General features: G+C 44.6%; 1 protein-coding gene across 1 annotated transcript; it reads right to left on the bottom strand.

Annotated features, from left to right (window-relative positions):
- Positions 1-2,926: 2,926 nt before the first annotated feature.
- SELENOK (selenoprotein K) lies at positions 2,927-20,835 on the bottom strand. Its single transcript, XM_066596539.1, has 5 exons — positions 20,684-20,835; positions 14,659-14,749; positions 14,075-14,158; positions 5,624-5,704; positions 2,927-4,088 (listed from the first exon to the last, which is right to left on the bottom strand). Exons 1-5 carry the CDS (start codon positions 20,700-20,702, stop codon positions 4,085-4,087), a joined length of 279 nt encoding a protein of 92 aa, XP_066452636.1. The 5' UTR covers positions 20,703-20,835; the 3' UTR covers positions 2,927-4,084.
- Between the last annotated feature and the right edge of the window lie 143 nt (positions 20,836-20,978).

Genomic DNA, 20,978 nt, shown 5'->3' with positions numbered 1-20,978 from the left:
TGTTGCCACTCAGAAATACATCCTTTTAGGCTGCCTGTCCACGGGCGTTGCGATATCCCGCAGCAGATCTCCTGCAGGGAGCAGGAGCCGGTATTAGTGTATTTTGACACCACCACAAGTGTGGGTGGCATCAAGATACTAGGTGCTTGACAGGGTGTTGACAGCCCCTGTTCCTGATAGGTTATTTTTACTCACCCTCACAGCAGGTGCTGGAACTAAGTGCGTGTGCTGCGGGCCCCGCTGTGAGAGTAGGAGGCAGCGGCCTCCACCCAGCACTGCTGCAGCGGCAACTGTGGTTTACCCCCGCCGTCAGCCTCTTTCTGCGGCACTGCAGCCACCGGCGCTTGCGCCCTCCCACCAGCAGCACTACAGTGATAGTGGCCAGTGCTGCCCCGGCGGTGGCTTCTTTGTAATGTGAGTGTTCCCGGTGGCACTGCACCTGGCGGCGTCTGTGGCCTAAGAGTAGCAGCACTACAGTCACAGTGCCCAGCGCTGCTCTGGCTGCAGTGTCCCCGGCAGCTTCTCCCTGTCACTCTTTCCGTTGTGACTGTCCCCGGCGATGGCGGCAACGGGCTCCCGGCTGCACTGACTCTGCCCACCCCTTACCAGGGCCCGTATGCCTGTCCCTGGCGGCTGCATTTTTCAGATAATGGGCTTCGCTCCCTTGTAGCGGATGGCAAGGAGGAAGTGCAGAGGCGCTGGTGCGCACAAATCATCACTATGATTCTCCGCTCGTGGACAGGAGGGGCTGCGCTTTCCATAGCAACGCTATGGAAAGCGTTCACTGCGTTCCGCGCGGCTAGATTATCCCCGGCAGGGAACGCAATGAGAATTCGCCCGTGGACAGGAGCCCTTAATAGAACTTGACAGATAGGAAAAAGGAAAGCATCCATTGGGATCATACACTTACAACTAAGTTACACACACCAGTCTCGGTCATGTGATAGTTGTGGCCAATAATAGCCTTCATTGGCTGCTGGGACTACAATATCCTATTTCAATGGCAGAACCTACAGGTTGGAGAATAGTGGCAAGGGGGCACAAATGGGTTTTAAGGTGAGCATACTACTATTAGAGTAAATGCACATAAGTCAAATGTGATGCAGAAAGTTTCTGCAGCAAATCCGCAAACAATCTGCAAGCCAAGTCTGCGTCCAATCATGTGGATTTCATGTGGATTTTCCACTGCAGATAATGCAAAATAGAAAAAACCATCAATAGCTTTGAGATCTCCCGTTGTCAGTTTTGATGTGCAGCAGATGATCCCTAGCAGAATCTGTAACAATACATTTTCTTGCAGCTTTTAAACGTTCCCATTAAATTCAATGGGAAAAATCTGCAACATAAATTACCATAGATTTAAAAATCAGAACTAAAAGGTGATTTCCATATGGAAAAATCTGCAGCATTTCTGCTACATGTTCATTTACCTTTACGGGAGGGCTTTTACGATTGGATTCTCCACTATAATAGTAAACCACATTAAACGCAAGATCTAAACGTATGCATTGAATTTTTGCTCTTTTCTCCTCGTCTATCCATGTAAACATTAATTCTGAAGTATTGCTGTTTTTACGTGTCTTCATTAAACTAGCATTGCCAGATTAGGCGTATTCTTACCTAAACCATTAGTGGTATATCTGCAGTAGATGCAAGTTACATCGGCTTCAATGGCGGCAATGCTTGTGCATAGATGCCTCTTCCAGTGCAATCTATGCAGCTGCATTCACTTTGTATAAGGGAATGGGAGCAGGGAGACCCAGTTCTCCCAAAATGTGAGTAAACAAAACCAGACGCTCTTGACATCTAGATTAAGGTAACAAATGTTTCTGTGGCTTCCCACCGCGCCTAATTGATCAAAATGGCGGAAATTTATATCACACCCCTGAATATTCCAAAATTCGATTTATACACCTCTTTGCTTATCATATAGGCATATGCTTCAGAAAGGAGGCAGAGCTTCCTCCAAAACACGTTGCACCCCAACTATTGTCACCCCCTTTGTTGTCTTTTGTTTTATATATTTATTGACCAGTCTTAATTTAGCCCAAGCAATAAATTATACAGGACTAAAGCGGATGTTCTCAACAACGGAACCCCCCACCCCACCCTGTAAAGTTACTTATTTATATTAATGGCTGTAATCCCTGGAGCGCCAGGTTTTGTTGGCTCACCTGAAATTTTACACTTTACATACCGAAACATACTTCAGAATCTCGTTGACGCTCTCCACCAGTGAATGTCTTTGTGACAAAACAGTCTTGTGGACACCTCAAATCCAGCATCTGATAGGCTACCAGAGACTTCAGATGTGACTTTCCGGTCTGCCCTTTTTTGGGTAGCCCGGTCACACCAGCTAAGGCCACCTGTACAAGGCAGAGAAAAATGCTGCAAGCAAGTTCCCGCAGCGGATTATTTCTCTGACCGCGGCTGGTGACCCTGTGTACTTGCCTTTGGTCCTTTCTCTGTACTACGGATGGGCGCGGCGAGCCGGGTAGGACATGCACAGTAGAGATTTATTTTTTCCAATGTTCATTTTTCCCGTGGCATCGCTAGGGATGATTTGGAACCTGCAACCTTACCGCAATATTAACTGTGGATGGTCCGTGGGTCAGATGGCTTCCAAGCCATCCACGAGAAAATGGAGCATGCTGTGATTTTTTTCCTCCGCGATTGGTTTCCGCTCGTGTGCAGGAAGAATCGATTTCCCATAGTATGCAGGCGACCTAAGTCTCCTCCGTTTTGCACACACTTTGATTTTCTTTTACTCATACCTCAAGAGTGCTGCCCTTGTTTTTAATTTAAGTTCTCCCAAAAGGTGGGAGTCCGGGAAGGGTAACCCCCTGTGGGTATACCACAAATACCTGAATCCGCTGGAAGAACAGCACAAATTAAAGGGTTTAAATCCATCTCATGAAAAGTCATCTTCACCGTATCACAAATATTTATTTATAGCTTTAGAAAGATATGAAAAGACACAATGACATCATGTCATCAAAAAGGGACAAAAATCTATTTTGTCTGTGACGGCAGATGAAGAAATGATTCAACTACATAAGCAATGTTTATGCGGGAATGAACCAGATCATGCGCAAGATTCCGATATGAGATATGTACATTGTTGCAGTGTTACATTGTTATATGTACTAGAATTATAATGAAACTTTATATTTGCCGCTTTAGGAAAAGCGCAGAACATGAAGAGACAAAAACAATTGCTATTACAAGGTCTGAATTATAAGAATATAATGGTGCCTCTCTAATAAGATCATATATCAGAACCAATCATAAAGCTGGTCAAGCCTACACGAAAAAGTGCAGTGAAATAACTTACATGACATGCAAACTGGGATTGTGCTGTTGACAAACTTCAAAGTCACCTTCACAAAAACTGTATTCCAAAACTTGGAAGTTGATGACCTATCCTTGGGATAGGCCATTAACATCAGATCGGTCAGGACCCCCGTTGGTCAACTGTTTGAAGAGGTGGAGATGCTCAAGTGAATTCTGTGGCCTGTCCACTGCATATCAAGCACAGTGCCATACATTTCATTGTGGTGGTGCTTGGTAGAACATCTCAATCCCATTCACTTGAATGGGTCTGAGCTACACTTTGGCTATGTAATGAATGAACATGAAGTCACTGCCCTGAGAATAGGCTGCATAATTAACCGGAGTACCACAGCCTCTTCAAACAGCCGATCGGTGGCGGTCCTGATATGGCAGACTTTCACCAATTTGATGATCTATCCTGAGAACAGAATCAATATTATAGTCCTTGAATACCCATTTAAAGTTTGGTGGATGACAAGAATATACAGTTGACATCGCTCCTTCTCTTCATACCTCACCCATGTTCTACATGTTTAAATAAGATGCAGAGTACTACAAAAATACATTTACACATGCTTCATCAGTCATACTGGATCCTCGATAAGGATTGCCCAGCACAACATCATACGTCTGTGTGGTGGCACAGCATTACACATGTAGAGAGAAACATGATCAGCATAATGTGCCCTTCCCTTTTCTCCTTTTACTGCTGCATGTTCTTCTCCGGTTGCCCGCTTCTAGGAGCGGGCGCTTACCTGCAACGTAAAAGGAAGTTTCATTAACGATATGTTGGACAACACGTAAATCAACAGGTGTGTAATAACGTCATCGGCGCAAATAGTGGCCGTAAGTAATGTATTGAAAGTAATTCTCAATGATTCATCCTTTAATCCTATGTTCCATGTACCCTCTGTATATGCAAAATCTGCTGTTAACATGGTTTTTAAAGAAGTAATAGATTTTTTTTGTGTGTGTGGAAAGTGTTGTCTGGGATTTGAAGAAATTTTTTTTTTACCTAATTTGTTTCTGTTATTGCAAGTCATTCCTATTTCATTGAAAGGGGAATAGCTGCAATACCAGAAGCAGCCAATAGATAAGATTGGCGCAGTTTCTGAAAAAGTGTCAAAATACACATCCAAACCTGGCGTTGTATTTTCATGCTTTTTTAGGAGTCATAGGGTAAAAAAAAACAAAAAAAAACAGTGTGAAAACAGAGACACAGTCTCCCATTACAAATCAATAGGGAAAATACCAAATAGGTGTCAAAATACTCTGTGTGAACATATCCTTATAGGGATGTGTTCCAGAGTTAGAAGGGGGGGGGGGGGGGGTGTTCCAGAAGAAATTCTCCTTCCCCAACATTTTCCAGTACGGCACAAAAAAAACCCCACTATCACGTAATCACTAGAACCAAGCTGCTATAATAATACACTTAATGACCACTTTATCAGAGCCCCCCATCTAGAAGAATGCTGCACCTCCTTTGGTCTTCAGAACTCAGCAATTCATCATAGATTCCACAAGGTGCTAAAATCATTCTACAGGAATATTGGCCTATGCGGACAGGAAGTTTCTTGCAGTTGATGGAAATTAGATGGAGGTGCTGACATATTTTGAACAGCAGCCAGGAAGGGTTCATCAGTTCATGCTGCTTGTGCAAATTCTGACCCTCCCATCAGTACGGTGCAACAGAAATCTGGATTTATCTGACCAGGCGAGGTTTGTCCACTGCTTAGTGCACAATGTTTGCCCACTGCAGTCTTGCATTTCTGCTTCACTTAGACAGCACTGGCGCTGGAACTGGTCAGCTGTGCTACGAAATGACAAGTTAAGCATTTGGAGATGTTAGATGGAGCACCAATATTGTATTCGGCTGTATATGCTGGACTGTACATTGCCTATTCCTCAGAACGATTCTTGACATCCTCCTTTGACCCCTTTTATTGGCGTTGGCGAGTGGTTAATGCCACACTATTCTCGGTATACTCTCCACACCATTGCCTAAGAAAACCTAACGAGGTTGGCAGCGGGTGAAATCCTTGTTGTGGTTAGTCCAGCACCGCTGAGCAGGCCTTGTTGGAAGAACAATTAATTCTTGCCATTCTAATGTGCATTCAGACTGAAACTTATCCACGGTTTATTTGCGCTCTTGATTTTGTGCTGCACTCCATGCTCACGGGTCTAATTTCCATACAGGCAAGCTCCAATCGTAAAAGGGCCAGTGTCTCTAATAACGTGGCCATTCAGTGTATACTTGAAAATGACAATAGGCATTCACATTGCAGTATACCTTCCTCATCCGCCTCCTGCCATCGGTGGAGGGCTGGGGCCAAGGTCGTGGTTAATTCGTCCCATTCTACGAGGTGGAGGCCTGTAATATACAATAGATAGTAATAAGGTGATTTAGTGATATCTCAGTACTAGGACTTGATGACAAAATCTGCGGTGAACCAAAGCATGTACAAATATAATAAAAATACCGGAGATGGGGCCGAACCAGAATGGGGATGTCAACATATGAGTTCATTGAGAGCGCCTGGTATGCATCCACCAGCATCATCCCGGAATTGTGATCGCTTGCCACTGGGAGTCTGCAGGACATAACAGCAGACAGGGAGAGTCCTTTTCTGAAGGCCTGCAGTGCTATGACACGCTGGAAGGACCATAGCAGAGGGGGAAAAGCCAGCGGCTGGGAGATCCAAGATGGTGCCGGTGAGCAGACAGCACATGCCTACTACTGACTGGCACAGAGACTCCGCTGCAAATCTTGCTAACATTTGCAAGAAAAGACCCCCAGACAGACCAAAGCAATGTAGAGGACCACAGGGACCCTATACATGCTAGAGCAGATGAATGAACAGTGAGTCTGATGTGGGTATTGCAGAGAGGAGGGGAGTGTGCCATCCTGAAACACCTAGCTTCACGACACAAGGAACACCAAGAGAGACAAGCTCAACCATGCAAACAAAGGCGACATTGAGCGGAATTTTGGGTGCAAATAATAAGTGCAATACTGCCCTACTGCATATACAATTGGGTTCAATACAAGAGAACATATTAGGCATGATATGCAAAACATCTATGAACACATGACTGCAGTAGAGGACCAGATAATACCGATCGGCCGTGAGGATTCCCCTTTCCTGCTCCGTTCATGAAGTCCCCAGTGCAGATGTGACACCACCTTAATACTAGTTGGTCTGACTACCTAGCATTCTGCAGATTACTTGCCTGTGGGATCATCCATGTATGTACATGTGCACATTTACATAGTATTTTCTGCAATGGGTGACAAATTTAAGAGCATCTCATGGAATAAACGTGGCATGGGTGATAGAGTTAAGCGTTTGGCAATATTCCGGACGGTTAATTAAGTAGTATCATCCATTGGTGCTCTGTTTGCAAGAAAGTTTGCATGCTGTAAATGTACGCTGGATGGGGAATAGCTTACATTCAGCACATTTGAGGCATTGGTTAACTGGAGGGCGGCGCAGGAGGCACTAATCGCTATACTCTGGAAACAGCGGTCAATAAATGTGTTTTTTTGCAGCAAATTTATTACATAGGAAGGGGAAAAGGCTGGCGACATGCTGGCTGTAATAGCGCGGGCGCAGGTGGGCTCTACATACACCACTGGTTTAAGGAATAGCCAGGGAATAATTAATACCGGCATCTTACTGATTACTGAAACGCTGTACTCCTTTTATGCCTCCCTGTATTCTTCCAGACTTCATAAAACCCAAGCACAAATTGCGCAATATCTAATAAATATAACACAACCCTGCTTGTCGCAAGAAAGAATTCCTTGATGCTCCAGTGGATTTAGAGGAACTTCAAGAAGCGCTCAACTCCCTACAAAACAATACAACCCAAGTAATGTAAAATTGTACAGATTTTTGTGTGACCTGCACCTGAAAAATGTGAATACCAAGACTAGCAAAGTAACAAACAACAAATTGTTGTAGGTGAGGGGAATCCGACCCAGCTGATGACATAGTCTATCCTTGTAATTCCCGATAAAGAATAGCTGAGTCCTTAAGGGGTTAAACTGGTTGCTTTCTTTCTCCCCACTTTCAAAAATTGTAACATTATTTTTCTGTCATAGAGCCGGCTGAGGACTTTTATGCAGGATGAGATGTATTTTTGAATGATATAATGAACTGAAAATCTTAAACATTTTTGTAAGTGGAGTGAAATAGAAAAAAAAATCATTGCATAATTTTTTATTTTTTGGGGTGGGGAGGGCACATTTTGTTCAGTGAGGTCAGTGTGATTACGATGATACCAAATTTATAGTTTTTTGTTGTTGTTGTAGTACTTAGAAAACCTAAATCTTTAGTAAAAGACATTTTATTTTTTATGTCACTATTGCTTTATTTTTCTACAAAGCAGCTGTGCCGAAACAGGCACGTCACAGCAGGGAGGAGCCAAAAACTGGGGCGGGGTTGAACACGGCTTGATGCTTGTTCGAGTAACGAGCACCATCGAGCACGCTAATACTCAAACGAGCATCAAGCTCGGCAGAGTATGTTCGCTCAACTCTAAGGCCTCATGTCCACTGGGTGAGTGGAATTGCGGATTCCGCAGCGGATTTCCGCCGCGGATTTTGCCCATAGGGAATCATTGCCGCGGGTCCATTAAATTGATTTTTGCACCCGCGGATGGCATTTTAAAAGGATTGCGTTTTTCATGCGCGGGAGAAAAAATGCGGCATGCTCCATTTGCCGCGGAATCCGCGCGGATCGGCAACATTGCTATCACATTGATAGCAATGTGTGCGGATATCTGCATGCAAAAAAAATACCATTTAAAGCAAATCCGCGCCGAATCCACCGCAGAAATCCGCGGCAGATTCTGCGTGGATTGTATTTTTTTGAGCGGACATGAGGCCTAAGTACTGTACTTTTTGATCGCTTTTTATTACAATGATTTCTTCTGGATAGGGTGACGGAAAAAAGCGCACAATTTTGGTGTGTATTTTTTTTCTGCTGATGGTCACTGTACGAGATAAAGAATACCTTATTTTCAGAGATCATACTTTTATGGACGCAGTGATACCAAATATGTTTATCTTTTTGTTTTAATTTTCTTGGAATAAATATAAGGGGGGGGGGAATCTAAACTTTTGTTTTATTCTTTTTGTAATAATTGAAAAGATAATGTAACTTATTTATACTTTGCGATTTTTTTTTTTTTTTTTAAGTTCCCATAGGGAACGTGAACTAGCAGCCGTTTGATCACTTATACAATATACTGCAATGTTTCAGTATTGCAGTATACTGTATTTCTGCAGGCATTCTATTAAAGGAATGATCGTTGCCACGAGACACATAGCCTGAACATTTTTTTGTTAAAAGCAAATGTTTCATTACTATGAAAACTCACTCTTATATGCTCATGCCATGTGTGGAAATCGACTGACCTCAAGTCACGAAGGCTGTGTCAATGTGTCCTGCCTTTTCTCACATCTCCTTCGGTGCTCGGCTACCTTCCCTTACTTACGTCAGCGCAAGTAGCAGTGAAATCCCAGGCTGTGTCCCCCCCTCCCCTGCCTGAAGCGGACATGTGCACTGAGGTTGAGATGTCTACTCTCACACTTTAGTGGCAAATGACACATGCGCCAGAACCTGAGCTTTGCAGATCATTGTACCCAGCGATTCACTACGCTAGTACACACTTCCAGAGAACCCTATAGCAATGTGCGCTTCACCACTGGGTCCTCTGGGAACGAGCATTAGGGTAGTACTGCAAAACTTGGGTTCTGGCGCATGTGTAATGCGCCACTGAAGTTAAAGTGTTATGTGTCTCATGGAAAACAGCCCTATAGTGCCTGCTTAGAATTGATCATTCTGATGAGAAGAATCCCTTTAAGACAGGCATGTATTAATAGGCAGAAAAACATGGCTGCCCTAGGGGCCTTCAAAAAGCCCTAGGCTCGTGGTGGCGAACCCATGGCACGTGTGCCAGAGACAGCACGCAGAGCACTCCCTGCTGGCACGCGTCACCATCGGCCACTTACCACTAGTGAATGCCTGCAGGGGCCGTGGCTCCCTTGCAGGCATTCACTCATCAGAGCTGCTATCAGCGTCAGTGTGCACCAGCGATCGGGCAGAAGAGGAGGGGCGCTTCCACAAGGAGGAGGGGTAAGTATGTGGGTCCCAGGGGCGGGCATCATCACTGCTGGGGAACGCTGGGGGAGGGGGGGGGGGGGGGGGGAACTATTACTACTGGGGGCCGCAGGGGGGGGGGGGGTCACTATTATTACTGCCTGAGGGGCGCTCTGGGAGGTGTCACTATTATTACTGCTGGGGAGTGTCACTATTATTACTGCTGGGGGGCTGCCACTGTTATACTGGGAGCCACTGTGGGATGTCAATATTATTGCTGGGGTGTCACTATTACCGCTGTGGGGTGTCGCTATTATCGCTGGGGTTGGTGGCGGGGGTCACTATCACCGCTGGGGTATGCTTACATGTGGCGGAAATGGGCAGGGCTGTTTCAAAATATACAGAGTACAGATTTTGACTGCTTTTTGGATGTGGAAATGCTACAAACATTTCCGCTGAGGACATTCCGCAGTATTTCCGCATCCAAAAAGCAGTTAATATCTGCACGCTGTCTATTTTGCAGCGCCCCTGTCCTTTTTTAGAATGCCGGTGGTAAAAACATACGTTGTGATAAGCCCCGCCCCCTGACGTGTTGGCACTTTGCAATAAATAAGTGGGTTTTGGGTTGCAGTTTGAGCACTCGGTCTCTTAAAGGTTCGCCATCACTGCTCTAGGCTGTCATGATACCTGAACATCCACCCTCAATTTCACTGAATATTGTTTGGGACATTTAAAAGGATCCCGTCGCATCCTCACGGCACCATAAATTAAGGGCTAGTTCTGTTAGGGGAGGTGACAGGGAGCCAGGTGATGTATTTTTATACTCACTTGCTTCCGCGATCCAGCGTGGTCACCCACCGAATATCGCATGGTGCTATGAAATTTGACTCTTTTCAGATTCCCTTACACATGCTCTTCTATACAAACCTATGGGATGTCAGCTACCAAAGACAGACGAAAAATGAACTGACTCCATTCAATCCGTGTGCATATCCGCTGCACTTGTACGGTGGATGTCACCAAGAGGATAAATTACTTGCCAACATCAGAAGAAACACATCATCTGGCAGAACAGACTGAAGAGCTCTACATCTGCACATTGCCAACGCCTCTGATGTATTTTGCCATATATTGCCAACGCCTCTGATGTATTTTGGCTGCTGATGTATTTTAAAAGAAAGTCTACAATGGCAAGCAACACATGGCTAGTCGTCATGCTATGCCCGCGACTATCTAGTCCGTGGTCGGAACGCAGCTGCAGCGGTCAGTGGGGGAATGCCAAGGAGTACGAGTATAAAGGTACTTTTAAATGGAACTGTTGGGTGCTTTAAGTTCCCAACAGCCGTCCTAACGTTAATGCTCCTGTGCTTTCACGTAAGAGCGATAATCACTAACTGAATGGAGGCGGAGCACGCCGGACTTCTCTTCCAGCCACCCGCCTCCATTCAGAGTGAACAGGCAGAATATCAACTCCTATTAACCCACTACATTAGTTTACAGGGTTCACTGGACCAGACAGATTCTCTTTGACCCCTTAACGCTATATGCCATAAGTTTATGTCCTGATCAACTGGTACTTGCTGCAACAGGATATAAACTTGCGTCCTGCGCATGGCATGGGCTCAGGAGCTTGGCCTGTGCCAGCTTTGACTGACCAATCCCTGCTGTTAATCCCTTAAATGCTGTGATCAACGTTGACTGTGAAATGTGACATCATTGGTCCGCCGCAATGCCATCGCAGAGGGTTGATGGGTTGTCATGGCAACAACTAAATGCCATTTCCTGGTGTCCAGATCTGCCACCACAGATGAAGGCTACGAATACTGATCATGTATTTCAGTAGAAACGTTCAGCAATATGGAACAAAAAAATATAATTTTCTTGGTGTCTGGAATTTTCGAACCTTTTCCGGGTATATTTGTGCCGCTCATTCCAGAAATGGTATTCTATTTTTTTAAAGAAGCTCTAGTTTTTGAGATATCACTGATATTATTAATTATTATCACTTTACTTTTGTAGGACAATTTGTTTACTGTTCGTGTAGGTTATATCCTTGAAGTTCATTACAGACAGATATGGCTACATCAAGAAGAAAAGGTGTCCGTCATCCTGATGTTTTTTTGTTTCACTTGCAGGGAATACACATTCCCTCAGGCGAGCTATGACAGACTTTGTGAAGAGAGCTTATTTAGCTTACTTAGTAGTGAAACTAGGGGACCAAGACAAGCCATGGGCACCACATATTGTGTGCAAAACACCTGTGACAATGGTGGAAAAGGAAGTGCGGGAAAAGGAAGTGCATGGAATTTGATATACCAATGGTATGGAGCAAGCAGAGCAACCATAGCGATGACTGTTACTTTTGTTTGGTAAATATAAATTAATGGGAAAAAACAGAAGATCTACTTGTCCCAACTTGTAGAAGCCTTCCAGAGCTCTCCAAAGAAACCCTGGTTGGTGAGAAAGACGGCTATGCTGAGCAACAGTGATTTTGAAGGCCCTTCATCAGGTTTCAATTAAAAAGAACGAAACAACCTCATAAGAGACCTAAATCCTCCACAGAAAGCGTCTGAGTTGTTTTTTTTACCGGCTGGCAGAAAAAAGTTCACTGTTACTGGGAACTAAAATCACAGCATTCCGCAACAGAGAAGAGGAGTTTGTGCCATTCTTCACAAAAACTAACGATTTGTGTTTTCTACACCGACATACAAAGGTTAGTGGTAAAACTGAATGTGAGAGAATACACCCCAAGTGAATGGCAGTTCTTAGATAGCTTCAAATGCAGCCTAAAATGTGTACTTCCACATAACGGAAACCGATTCAGGTCAATTCACATTGACCACTCAGTTAGTGTGCGGGAAGATCAGGCAACAATAGCCACAGTCCTACAGAAGATAGCTAATCGCGATCACCAATAGATAATCTGTGTGGATTTGAAAGTGGTGACTTTCCTTCTAGAGCAGCAGGGCGGGTAGACGAAGTACCCATGTTTTCTGTGTCTGTGGGACAGCAGAGCTAAAGACCAATGCTGGGAGAGAAGACCGCGGCCTTTGAGAAAGCATGGTTCCTGGAGGAAAAATTTTTCATCACAGAACCTTTGGTTCATATTGCAACCATTGATGAACTGATTTATAAAGGCTCTCAGAGAGGATGGAAGGTGTTTCGACTACATATGTAGAAGATTTCCTGGGCTGGGCATGAAGAAACTAAAAGCAGGCACATTCGATGGACCACAAATCAGGGAACTCATGAAAGAACAGCGTTTCCAAAATTCTCTGAGGCACGTGGTCATCGTTCTGTAGGGTTGGAAAGAATTTTCTTGGAAACAACAAGTGTAACTACAGTGTATTCATGAAGAATATGCCCGCTGCATTCTGTACACATGGTTGCAACTAAGTATCAGGTTGCACTATCTGTACAGTCATTTGGATTGACGTCCATTGTGTCTTGGTGTCAGCGACGAACAAAGGGAACTATTTTCCCCAGAAATAAGGATCATGGAAGAACAGCACTGTGGACGATGGGTACACATCTGATGGCAGACTACCTATGGAGCATGCATTCCGAATGTCCAGAAACATCATATCGTAGGAAATCACAGAAGCGAGGGTTCAGTGATGCGTCCCAATGAAGAAACTTTTGTTTGCAGTTCGTTTTCTAAGCTTCATGGAATATATCCTTCCAATACCATATATTTTGAAATAATACAGTTATTAATACTTAATGGTGGTATTGAAATAAAATAGTTTGTAGTGAAAAGGAGATCTGATGGCCAAAAACAAATGCCATTTTCAGGATCTACGACCCAAAATATCCAAAAAATGTTCTAACATCTTAAGTACCAAAAGTTGTGTTCCCTAGTGTTATATCAATCATACAATCGTGGGTTCAAGTTCAGGGACAGAAAAAGTGGGTTAAAAAAAACAAACTTTTTTTTGCCCACTTTCCCCTTTTTCTTAGGAGACAAAAATATGTTTGGTATCGCTGCATCTGTAACAACCTGTACAATAAGTTGAAAACCATTAGAAAATGCTTATCTGGTTCATTTTACTTCCCAAAAATGCAATGATCAAAACAGCTGAATGTACCCCAAAATGATACTAATAAAAACTATAGCTCGTCACACAAAAAAACAACAAAAAAAACAAGCTTTCATAGAACTCCGTTGATGAAGAAATAGAAAAAGTTATGGGACTTTGAATGCAGCGATGCAAAGAAAAATAACAATTTGCCAAAAAAGGGTTTTCATTGTGCAAAAGTGGAAAAACCTAAAAAAAAAAAAAAAACAACAAACAATTTTGGTATTTGTACCGACCCGCAGAAAAAATGTATTACATTATTTATGCTGCATGATTCACGATGTAAAAAAACAGAATTGTAAAAAACAGTAGCAGAATCGATGTGTTTTTTTTCTCCCTGTCCTCCAAATAAAATTAATAAGAGTTATACATTATACAGTATGTACCCAAAAAGCGGTAACAATAAAAACTACAGCTTGTCACGCAATAAACAAGCCCTCATACAGGTGGATGGAAAAATAAAAAAAAGTTATGGCTTCTGAAATGTGGAGATGAAAAAAAATTGTTGCATCCGCCCAAAAGTGGTGCAGCAAACATCTAAGACATTAGTCTTACCCTCTTCCATCATTATATCTTGTCCTGGAGAAAGAACTTGAATACCCCCTCCTCGTTATATCAGGGTGGATCATACTCTGAAAGCTGAAGATAAAAACAAAGTAAGAGTGCGGTATGTCATGGACCCACCAAAAGACCATAATTTTCCTGCCAGTGACTCATTTCCAGTATGGATATTGCACGTCATTTCATAGAATGGTAGAGTTGGAAGGGACCTCCAGGGTCATTTGGTCCAACCCCCTGCTCAGTGCAGGATTCACTAAATCATCCCAGACAGATGTCTGCCCAGCCTTTGTTTGAAGACTTCCATTTGAACCTGCAATTCCAGGACCTGGTTGCTCTTGGCCAGCCTTGAGCCCGCAACTCCAGCACTGCAAAGCAGCAGCTCTACAAACTGAGCTACCACACTTTTCTATAGTCACACATATAAGGTTCCTAGGATGTCAGTGTAAGTCTACTGGGACATGGAGGAGACAATAGATATGACTTTGGTATTGGCACTAATCTAGTAATTTGTCATCACATTCTTGAGATACATTTTAAATGACCTTGATAAAAAAAAGCCTCAGCAGGCTAATACTTACAACATGACAATGAAGTCTGTGATTCCCCAGAAGACGTCTGTGATGAAGGAGAGCCTCCATGGAGATCTCTGCTGGCCGTCCACCGCCTGTCCTAAAGGAGAGGATTTAAGATTAATTCTCAATTTAAAGGGGTTCTTCAGGATGTTACTACGGCAGGGGTTGGCTGTTAAGGATCCTAAAGAATCAGCTGATCGGCAGGGATTTAAGCAGGAGACCTCCACTGACCGGCCTGTCCTGAGGGTGGGTCATCTATAGTAAAAGCCCTGGAGAAACCGTTTACAAAATACATACATACAACAACACATGGTAAAGTGTAGCTCTACATTCAGAGCACACCCACTCATCACACGAAGTTCGGAATGGACAGTGGGATGCCACAGAGGAGGCAGGGTACCTCGGCTGGATGATGTGCAGGGCTTAAAGGGCTTGTCTGAGATTTTAAAGGAGTTTTCCAGGAACATACCATTGATGACTTATCCTCAGTATAGTTCATCAATAATCAGCTGCTATATGCCACTCGGGGCCCCACCCGTCAGTGCAATGGTATTATTGTATCTTGACGCCACCAGGAAGTCCTGGTGGAGGCAAGACTTACTGCCTAGTAACGCCCCCAGAAGCTCATTGGTTGCAGAGAAGGCTCGGCATCAGCTCCTGGCAGCTAAGTTAAATTATCCCGTCCCCTGTGAATACTGGTGTATGCTCCTGCTTTGTCATCCCCGGCCCTCTAATCGCCACTCCAGGTCTCCTCTCCCAGCTCCCCGGGTGTTAATAGTGTTCCCATCCCGGCCCACCGCTGCTGGTTTTCCCCTCTGTCTCCACAGGTGTCGATAGTGCTCTCCGCCGCAGCATCTTTCCTCTTGGCTCCTAAAACAGCTCCCAGCGCCTGCACTTTTGTGGCCGGCCCCTGTAATTCCCACTGCTTCAGTTTGTTGTCCGGCGCTAAGCCCCCCGCTGCTGCAGTTTCTCTCAGCGGCCGTTCCAGGCTGTGGTTCCTTCTCCCCGCTCACAGCCAACGTGACAGCTCCCGTCCCGGCTCCTCTCCGTGGTTCCCCGGAACTCCGTTCCGTCCTGCACGGCAGCGGCTGCCTATCCACGCCAGTGGTAGATGTATTGCTGCATCCTGTGTATTGATTGCTGGCTGCCCTGGACGGTTAGGGATGATGCTGCTTTAAGCCTTACATTATTAGTTGAAAATAATTCCATATTACAACATGGAAATATTAACAACTAATAATGTAAGCCTAAATGGAAAATCATCCCTAACCCTAACCGTCCAGGGCAGCCAGCAATCAATATACACTGTGCTGCTAGGACCTTTGCGACATCAGCCAATCGGGAGCTAGGAGTGTGACAGGGGCGTTCTGAGCCCTGTCAAACCATAGCTTCCTGGTGGCGTCAAGATACAAGAATACCCAGTGCAACAATACACAGGGACCGGAGTGGAAGCTGCTGCCCCAACCCCTGTGCATTTTGGGCACTTGTAAATGCAGGGTAGGGTAAAATCAATGACAGTGGGGCCTGAGTATACCCTCGTTTGTGCAGTCAGCCCTAAGGGTCAAGTGGGTTCAGAGCGAGACACTTGCATACGGCCAGCTGTGAGATCGCCAACTCATTAGCAATCATATCTTAATACCAGAAGAGTAATATTAGGGCATCTGCACACTTGGGTTTTTCTTGCGCGTTATTTTTTACGGGATTGTCAATGGGAGTTTCTGATGTTAAAAACGCATCACAAGTTGGTGCTGTGCAATTTTTGTGCGATGCGTTTTTAACATCAGAAAGTCCCATTGACAGTCGCGTGGAAAAAATGCGCAAGAAAAACGCAAGTGTGCAGGAGCCCCAAGGAACATTTGAAGTTGTGACACAAATCTTAACAACACTTCAGTCTTCAGCTGTCAAAATGGTGGAAGTTCTCAAGGGCGTCCTTGAAGAATGTATGTTTAGACTCCTACACCATCCTGGATTTCATTACGAGTAACCTCGGACTTTAGAGGAGTTCCGCACCCCCTAGTGGACTCCTCTATGAAGCAAGTAATATCTGCCTGTATGTCGATTTAAAAAAATCCCCGCCTTCAGGAAGTGATGGCCGTGATTGGCCGATGCTTAGCCAATCAGAACCAGCGCTCGATGAATGGCTGTGATTGGTTCATTCAACGCTGGTTGTCATTGGCCAAGCGTCAGCCAATCAGAGGCAGCGATTTTTCAATCCCCAGCAAGAAGAGATGAAGGGGAATAATGCCGGGGAGAAGACGCGCTGCAGATAATAACGCTTCTAAGGTGATGTATATTTTTTTTTTTTTATTTCCCTGCAGCCAGGGCTTAGATTATAGCTTTGACAGTAGGATTTCCCACTGTCAAAGTTGCATCACACTGCACAAAAATCGCATTTTCGTGCGATGTGATGCAACAGAGAGGAAGGCTCGATAGGGAAACATGGGCTTCAAAACCTCAGGAGTCTCGGGCATATCGGGATGTCGCATGCTACAAAACATTGCACGTGTGAAGGAACCTATAGAAAAGCATGGACTTCTCATACATGCGATTTGTATCAACGCAACCTTGTCGTCCATGTGAACGAGGCCTAAGGCCTCATGTCCACGGGCAGCTGATTTCCGCAGTGGAAGACCTGCGAGTCTTTGCGGAGAAGATTTTTAAATGCTTGCCGATGATCACAGATGCTATTTTTTTCCGCGCAGATGTTCTGCAGATCGTCCGCATGGAAATAAAAGGAAAAAAAAAATTTCCAAAGTGGCTGCCTTTCCCCTCCTCCCTGCTTGATCTCCAAGCAACCAGAGAGGTATCTGCCTACACATCCCCAATGCATGCGCAATTTAATTGCGGCTCGCTCGCTTCCATAAAGATCAATGGAGCCCATCCGTGGTAAAATGGAGCATGCGGCGATTTTTTTTTTTCCCGCATGCTAAATCCGCAAAACAATTCCTCATGTGTAAATGGAGGTGTGGACGCCCCTGCTTTCCTATGGGTGGCTTGAACTGCGGATCTTCCACACAGGTGCCGATCGCAGATTCCACATATCAAATCCACCCGTGGGCACAAGGCCTTAAAGCCACCATCAAAAGATGTACGTCTGGTGGTTAAGGGGTTTTCACTCACAGCGCAGTGACGTCACTCTAAATGGAGTGCTGGCCACACCTGCAGTGTCAGCACTCCATTTGTTGCAATGGGGCTGATGGAAATCCCCGAGCGGGTGCCACTCAGGTATCTCCGCTGTCCCATTGTAACTGAATGGGGTGCTGTGTGCAAGTGCGACCGGTACTTCATTAAGTCTCCTCCTCACTGCGGGGGGGGGGGGGGGGGGGGGGGGGTACAAGGATGGGGGATAGCAGACCTCTGATCTTAAAGGGGTTGTCCCGCGAAAGCAAGTGGGGGTATACACTTCTGTATGGCCATATTAATGCACTTTGTAATGTACATTGTGCATTAATTATGAGCCATACAGAAGTTATTCACTTACCTGTTCCCTTGCTAGCGTCCCCGTCTCCATGGAGCCGTCTAATTTCAGCGTCTAATCGCCCAATTAGACGCGCTTGCGCAGTCCGGTCTTCTCCGTGTTGAATGGGGCCGCTCGTGCCGGAGAGCTGGTCCTCGTAGCTCCGCCCCGTCACGTGTGCGGATTCCAGCCAATCAGGAGGCTGGAATCGGCAATGGAACGCACAGAGCCCACGGTGCACCATGGGAGAAGACCTACGGTCCACCGTGGGTGAAGATCCCGGCGGCCATCTTACTAAGGTAAGTAAGAAGTCGCCGCAGCGCGGGGATTCGGGTAAGTACTATCCGTTTTTTTTAACTCATGCATCGGGTTTGTCTCGCGCCGAACGGGGGGCCTATTGAATAAAAAAAAAAAACGTTTCGGCGCGGGACAACCCCTTTAAGATTGATGGGGTCTCAGCAGTGAGACCCCTGCCGATCAACAAGTCATCCCTTATCTTGTGAAAAGGGGTTAACTTGAAAATCCTGTGCAACCCCTTTGAGGTTTGCTGTGACTGTGAAGATAATGCTCAGGCGTCAAGTTAAAGTTTACTACATCCGTACAAGGAACAACTGTGTAGTTACAGGGGTCCAACTTTAACCCCTTAGTGACGGAGCTTTTTTGCTTTTTTCCATTTTTGTTTTTTCCTACTGCCTTTTAAAAAAATTGTAGCTCCTTTATTTATCCATCGACGTCGCTGTATGAGGGCTTGTTTTTTGCGGGATGAGTTGTATTTTTCAATGGCACTATTTATTGTACCATATAATTTACTGAAACTTTTTAAAAATTCTAAGGGGAGAGAAATGGAAAAAAAAAACATTCCACCATCTTTCGGTGCGTCCTGTTTCTACGGCGCACAAACTGCAACAAAAACGACCTGATATTTTTATTCTATGGGTCAGTACGATTACTACGATACCAAACTTGTATAGTATTTTTTTTGCTGTAGTACTTGTATTTTTTTTAAGATATTGAATTTTTTTCAATTATTTTCTGCGGTCATTTTGTGCGCACAATACCTTTTTTATTTTTTCGTCGACGTAGTTGAGCAAGAGCTCATTTTTTGCGAGATGTCCTGTAGTTTCCGATAGTATCAATTTGGAATACATACAACTTTTTGATCGCTTTTTATTGTGTTTTTTCTGGGAGACAGGGTAACTAAAAGTGTATTTCTGGCGTTCTTTATTTTTTTTTTTTCAGACGACGTTCACCGTGCGGGAAAAATAATGCACTACTTTGATAGATCGGACTTTTACGGACGCGGCGATATCAAATACATATTTTTATTTTATGATTTCGATTTTCTAATAATAGATATGGCAAAAGGGGGGTGATATAAACTTTTATAACTTTTTTTTTTTTTTTTTACTTTACTCATCCAGAAGTGATATTAACCCTTAGTGACTAGCCTAGATTTTGCTTTAAGGACCAAGTGATTGCCATCGTGGCACAGCAAGACCCATAACTTGCTGACAGCTGTTAGAGGGCTTGTTTTATTTTTTGGCGACAAAGTGTATTTTTTAACGGCAGCACTGTGCGAGATTATATATATATATATAAAAACGTAGGTGATTTTGTTTTTTCAGCGTTCACCATTCAGTAAAAATAATGCAATAACGTTCTTATCTGATCAGCACAATTACTGCGATACCAAATTTAAGCAGGCTTTAAAAAAAAATGTTTACTACTTTTGCGCAATAAAACACATTTTTTTAAAGAAAAACAATTGTCTCTTCATGGCCCCATAATAAGATCCACAATATTGCCGTTCTTCCAACGACAGAGCTCTGCGACGCACTACAGAGCTGCAGTTCTTGTTGGTAACAGGTGGAGCTACATGTGACTTCTGGATTGCTTTTTATTTAGTTTTTTTGGGAGGCGAACAAAAGAAAAATAGTAATTCTGGCGTTATTTTTAAAAATTATTTTTACAGCGTTCACCACGTGCCATAAATAACTAAACACTTTCACCGTCTGGGTTGTTACCGGCGCAGTAATACCTATTATGGGATAGGCAATATTTGTAACCTTAAAATTAAAACTTCATTAAACTTTTTTTGACGTTCTTTTTCAGTACCTCAAGGGGACTTGAAGATGTGATCGTTCAGTACACTGCATTACCAAAAGTTACATGGCAGACATGGAGGCTTTTATCAGACTGCCAGCTGCCATGGAAACTCACTGGTACCTTGTGATCGCACTGCAGAAAGATCCCCCTCCCCTTGGCATCTGCTTAAATGATGCAGTAGCTATTGCTTGTGGCATGTAAGGGTTAAAGTGCCAGGGTCTGAGGTCTCTCTGCATCTGTCTCAGTAGTCATCGGAGCCACCGCCTTAAAGATACACGCGCAGGTTTAAAGCCCCTTAGTGAGGTCAGTAAGAAGCTGTATTGGTGGTCACCAAGAGGTTAACCCCACTGACACGCATGAAAGTCTGCAATACTGATAGATGGAGATACTGCAACTGCCATCATGTCTGCCCACCGCACCGACCGACCGACCGGCCGGCTGCCAGCAGCTCACCCACCCCGCTCTCACCATTGACGAAATGCACCATGTTCCGCTCCTCCAGATGATGACTCAGTCTCTGCGGCTCTTCCGGATATCCTGGTCACGTGACCCAGGACATGGAGGCCGCTGATTGGCTGCACTGGTTAGCACGGCTCTTCCGCACGCATATTTAGGATTTCAGCCGCAGCTCAGCAGCGCTGCTGATTAGAGCCACCTGATTGGCTCTTCGGCACCACGTGACTACACATCGTGCACGCGGATTGCCTTCAGCAGCCGTGCACTGCACAACCCTAACCCCGTGCTGCTTAACTGTAGTGTGTAG

The sequence above is a fragment of the Eleutherodactylus coqui genome, chromosome 3, assembly GCF_035609145.1.
Source record: "Eleutherodactylus coqui strain aEleCoq1 chromosome 3, aEleCoq1.hap1, whole genome shotgun sequence".
Classification (NCBI taxonomy): Eukaryota; Metazoa; Chordata; class Amphibia; order Anura; family Eleutherodactylidae; genus Eleutherodactylus; species Eleutherodactylus coqui.
The sequence above is the reverse complement of the archived record's forward strand: the minus strand, read 5'-3'. Positions and strand labels throughout refer to the sequence as shown.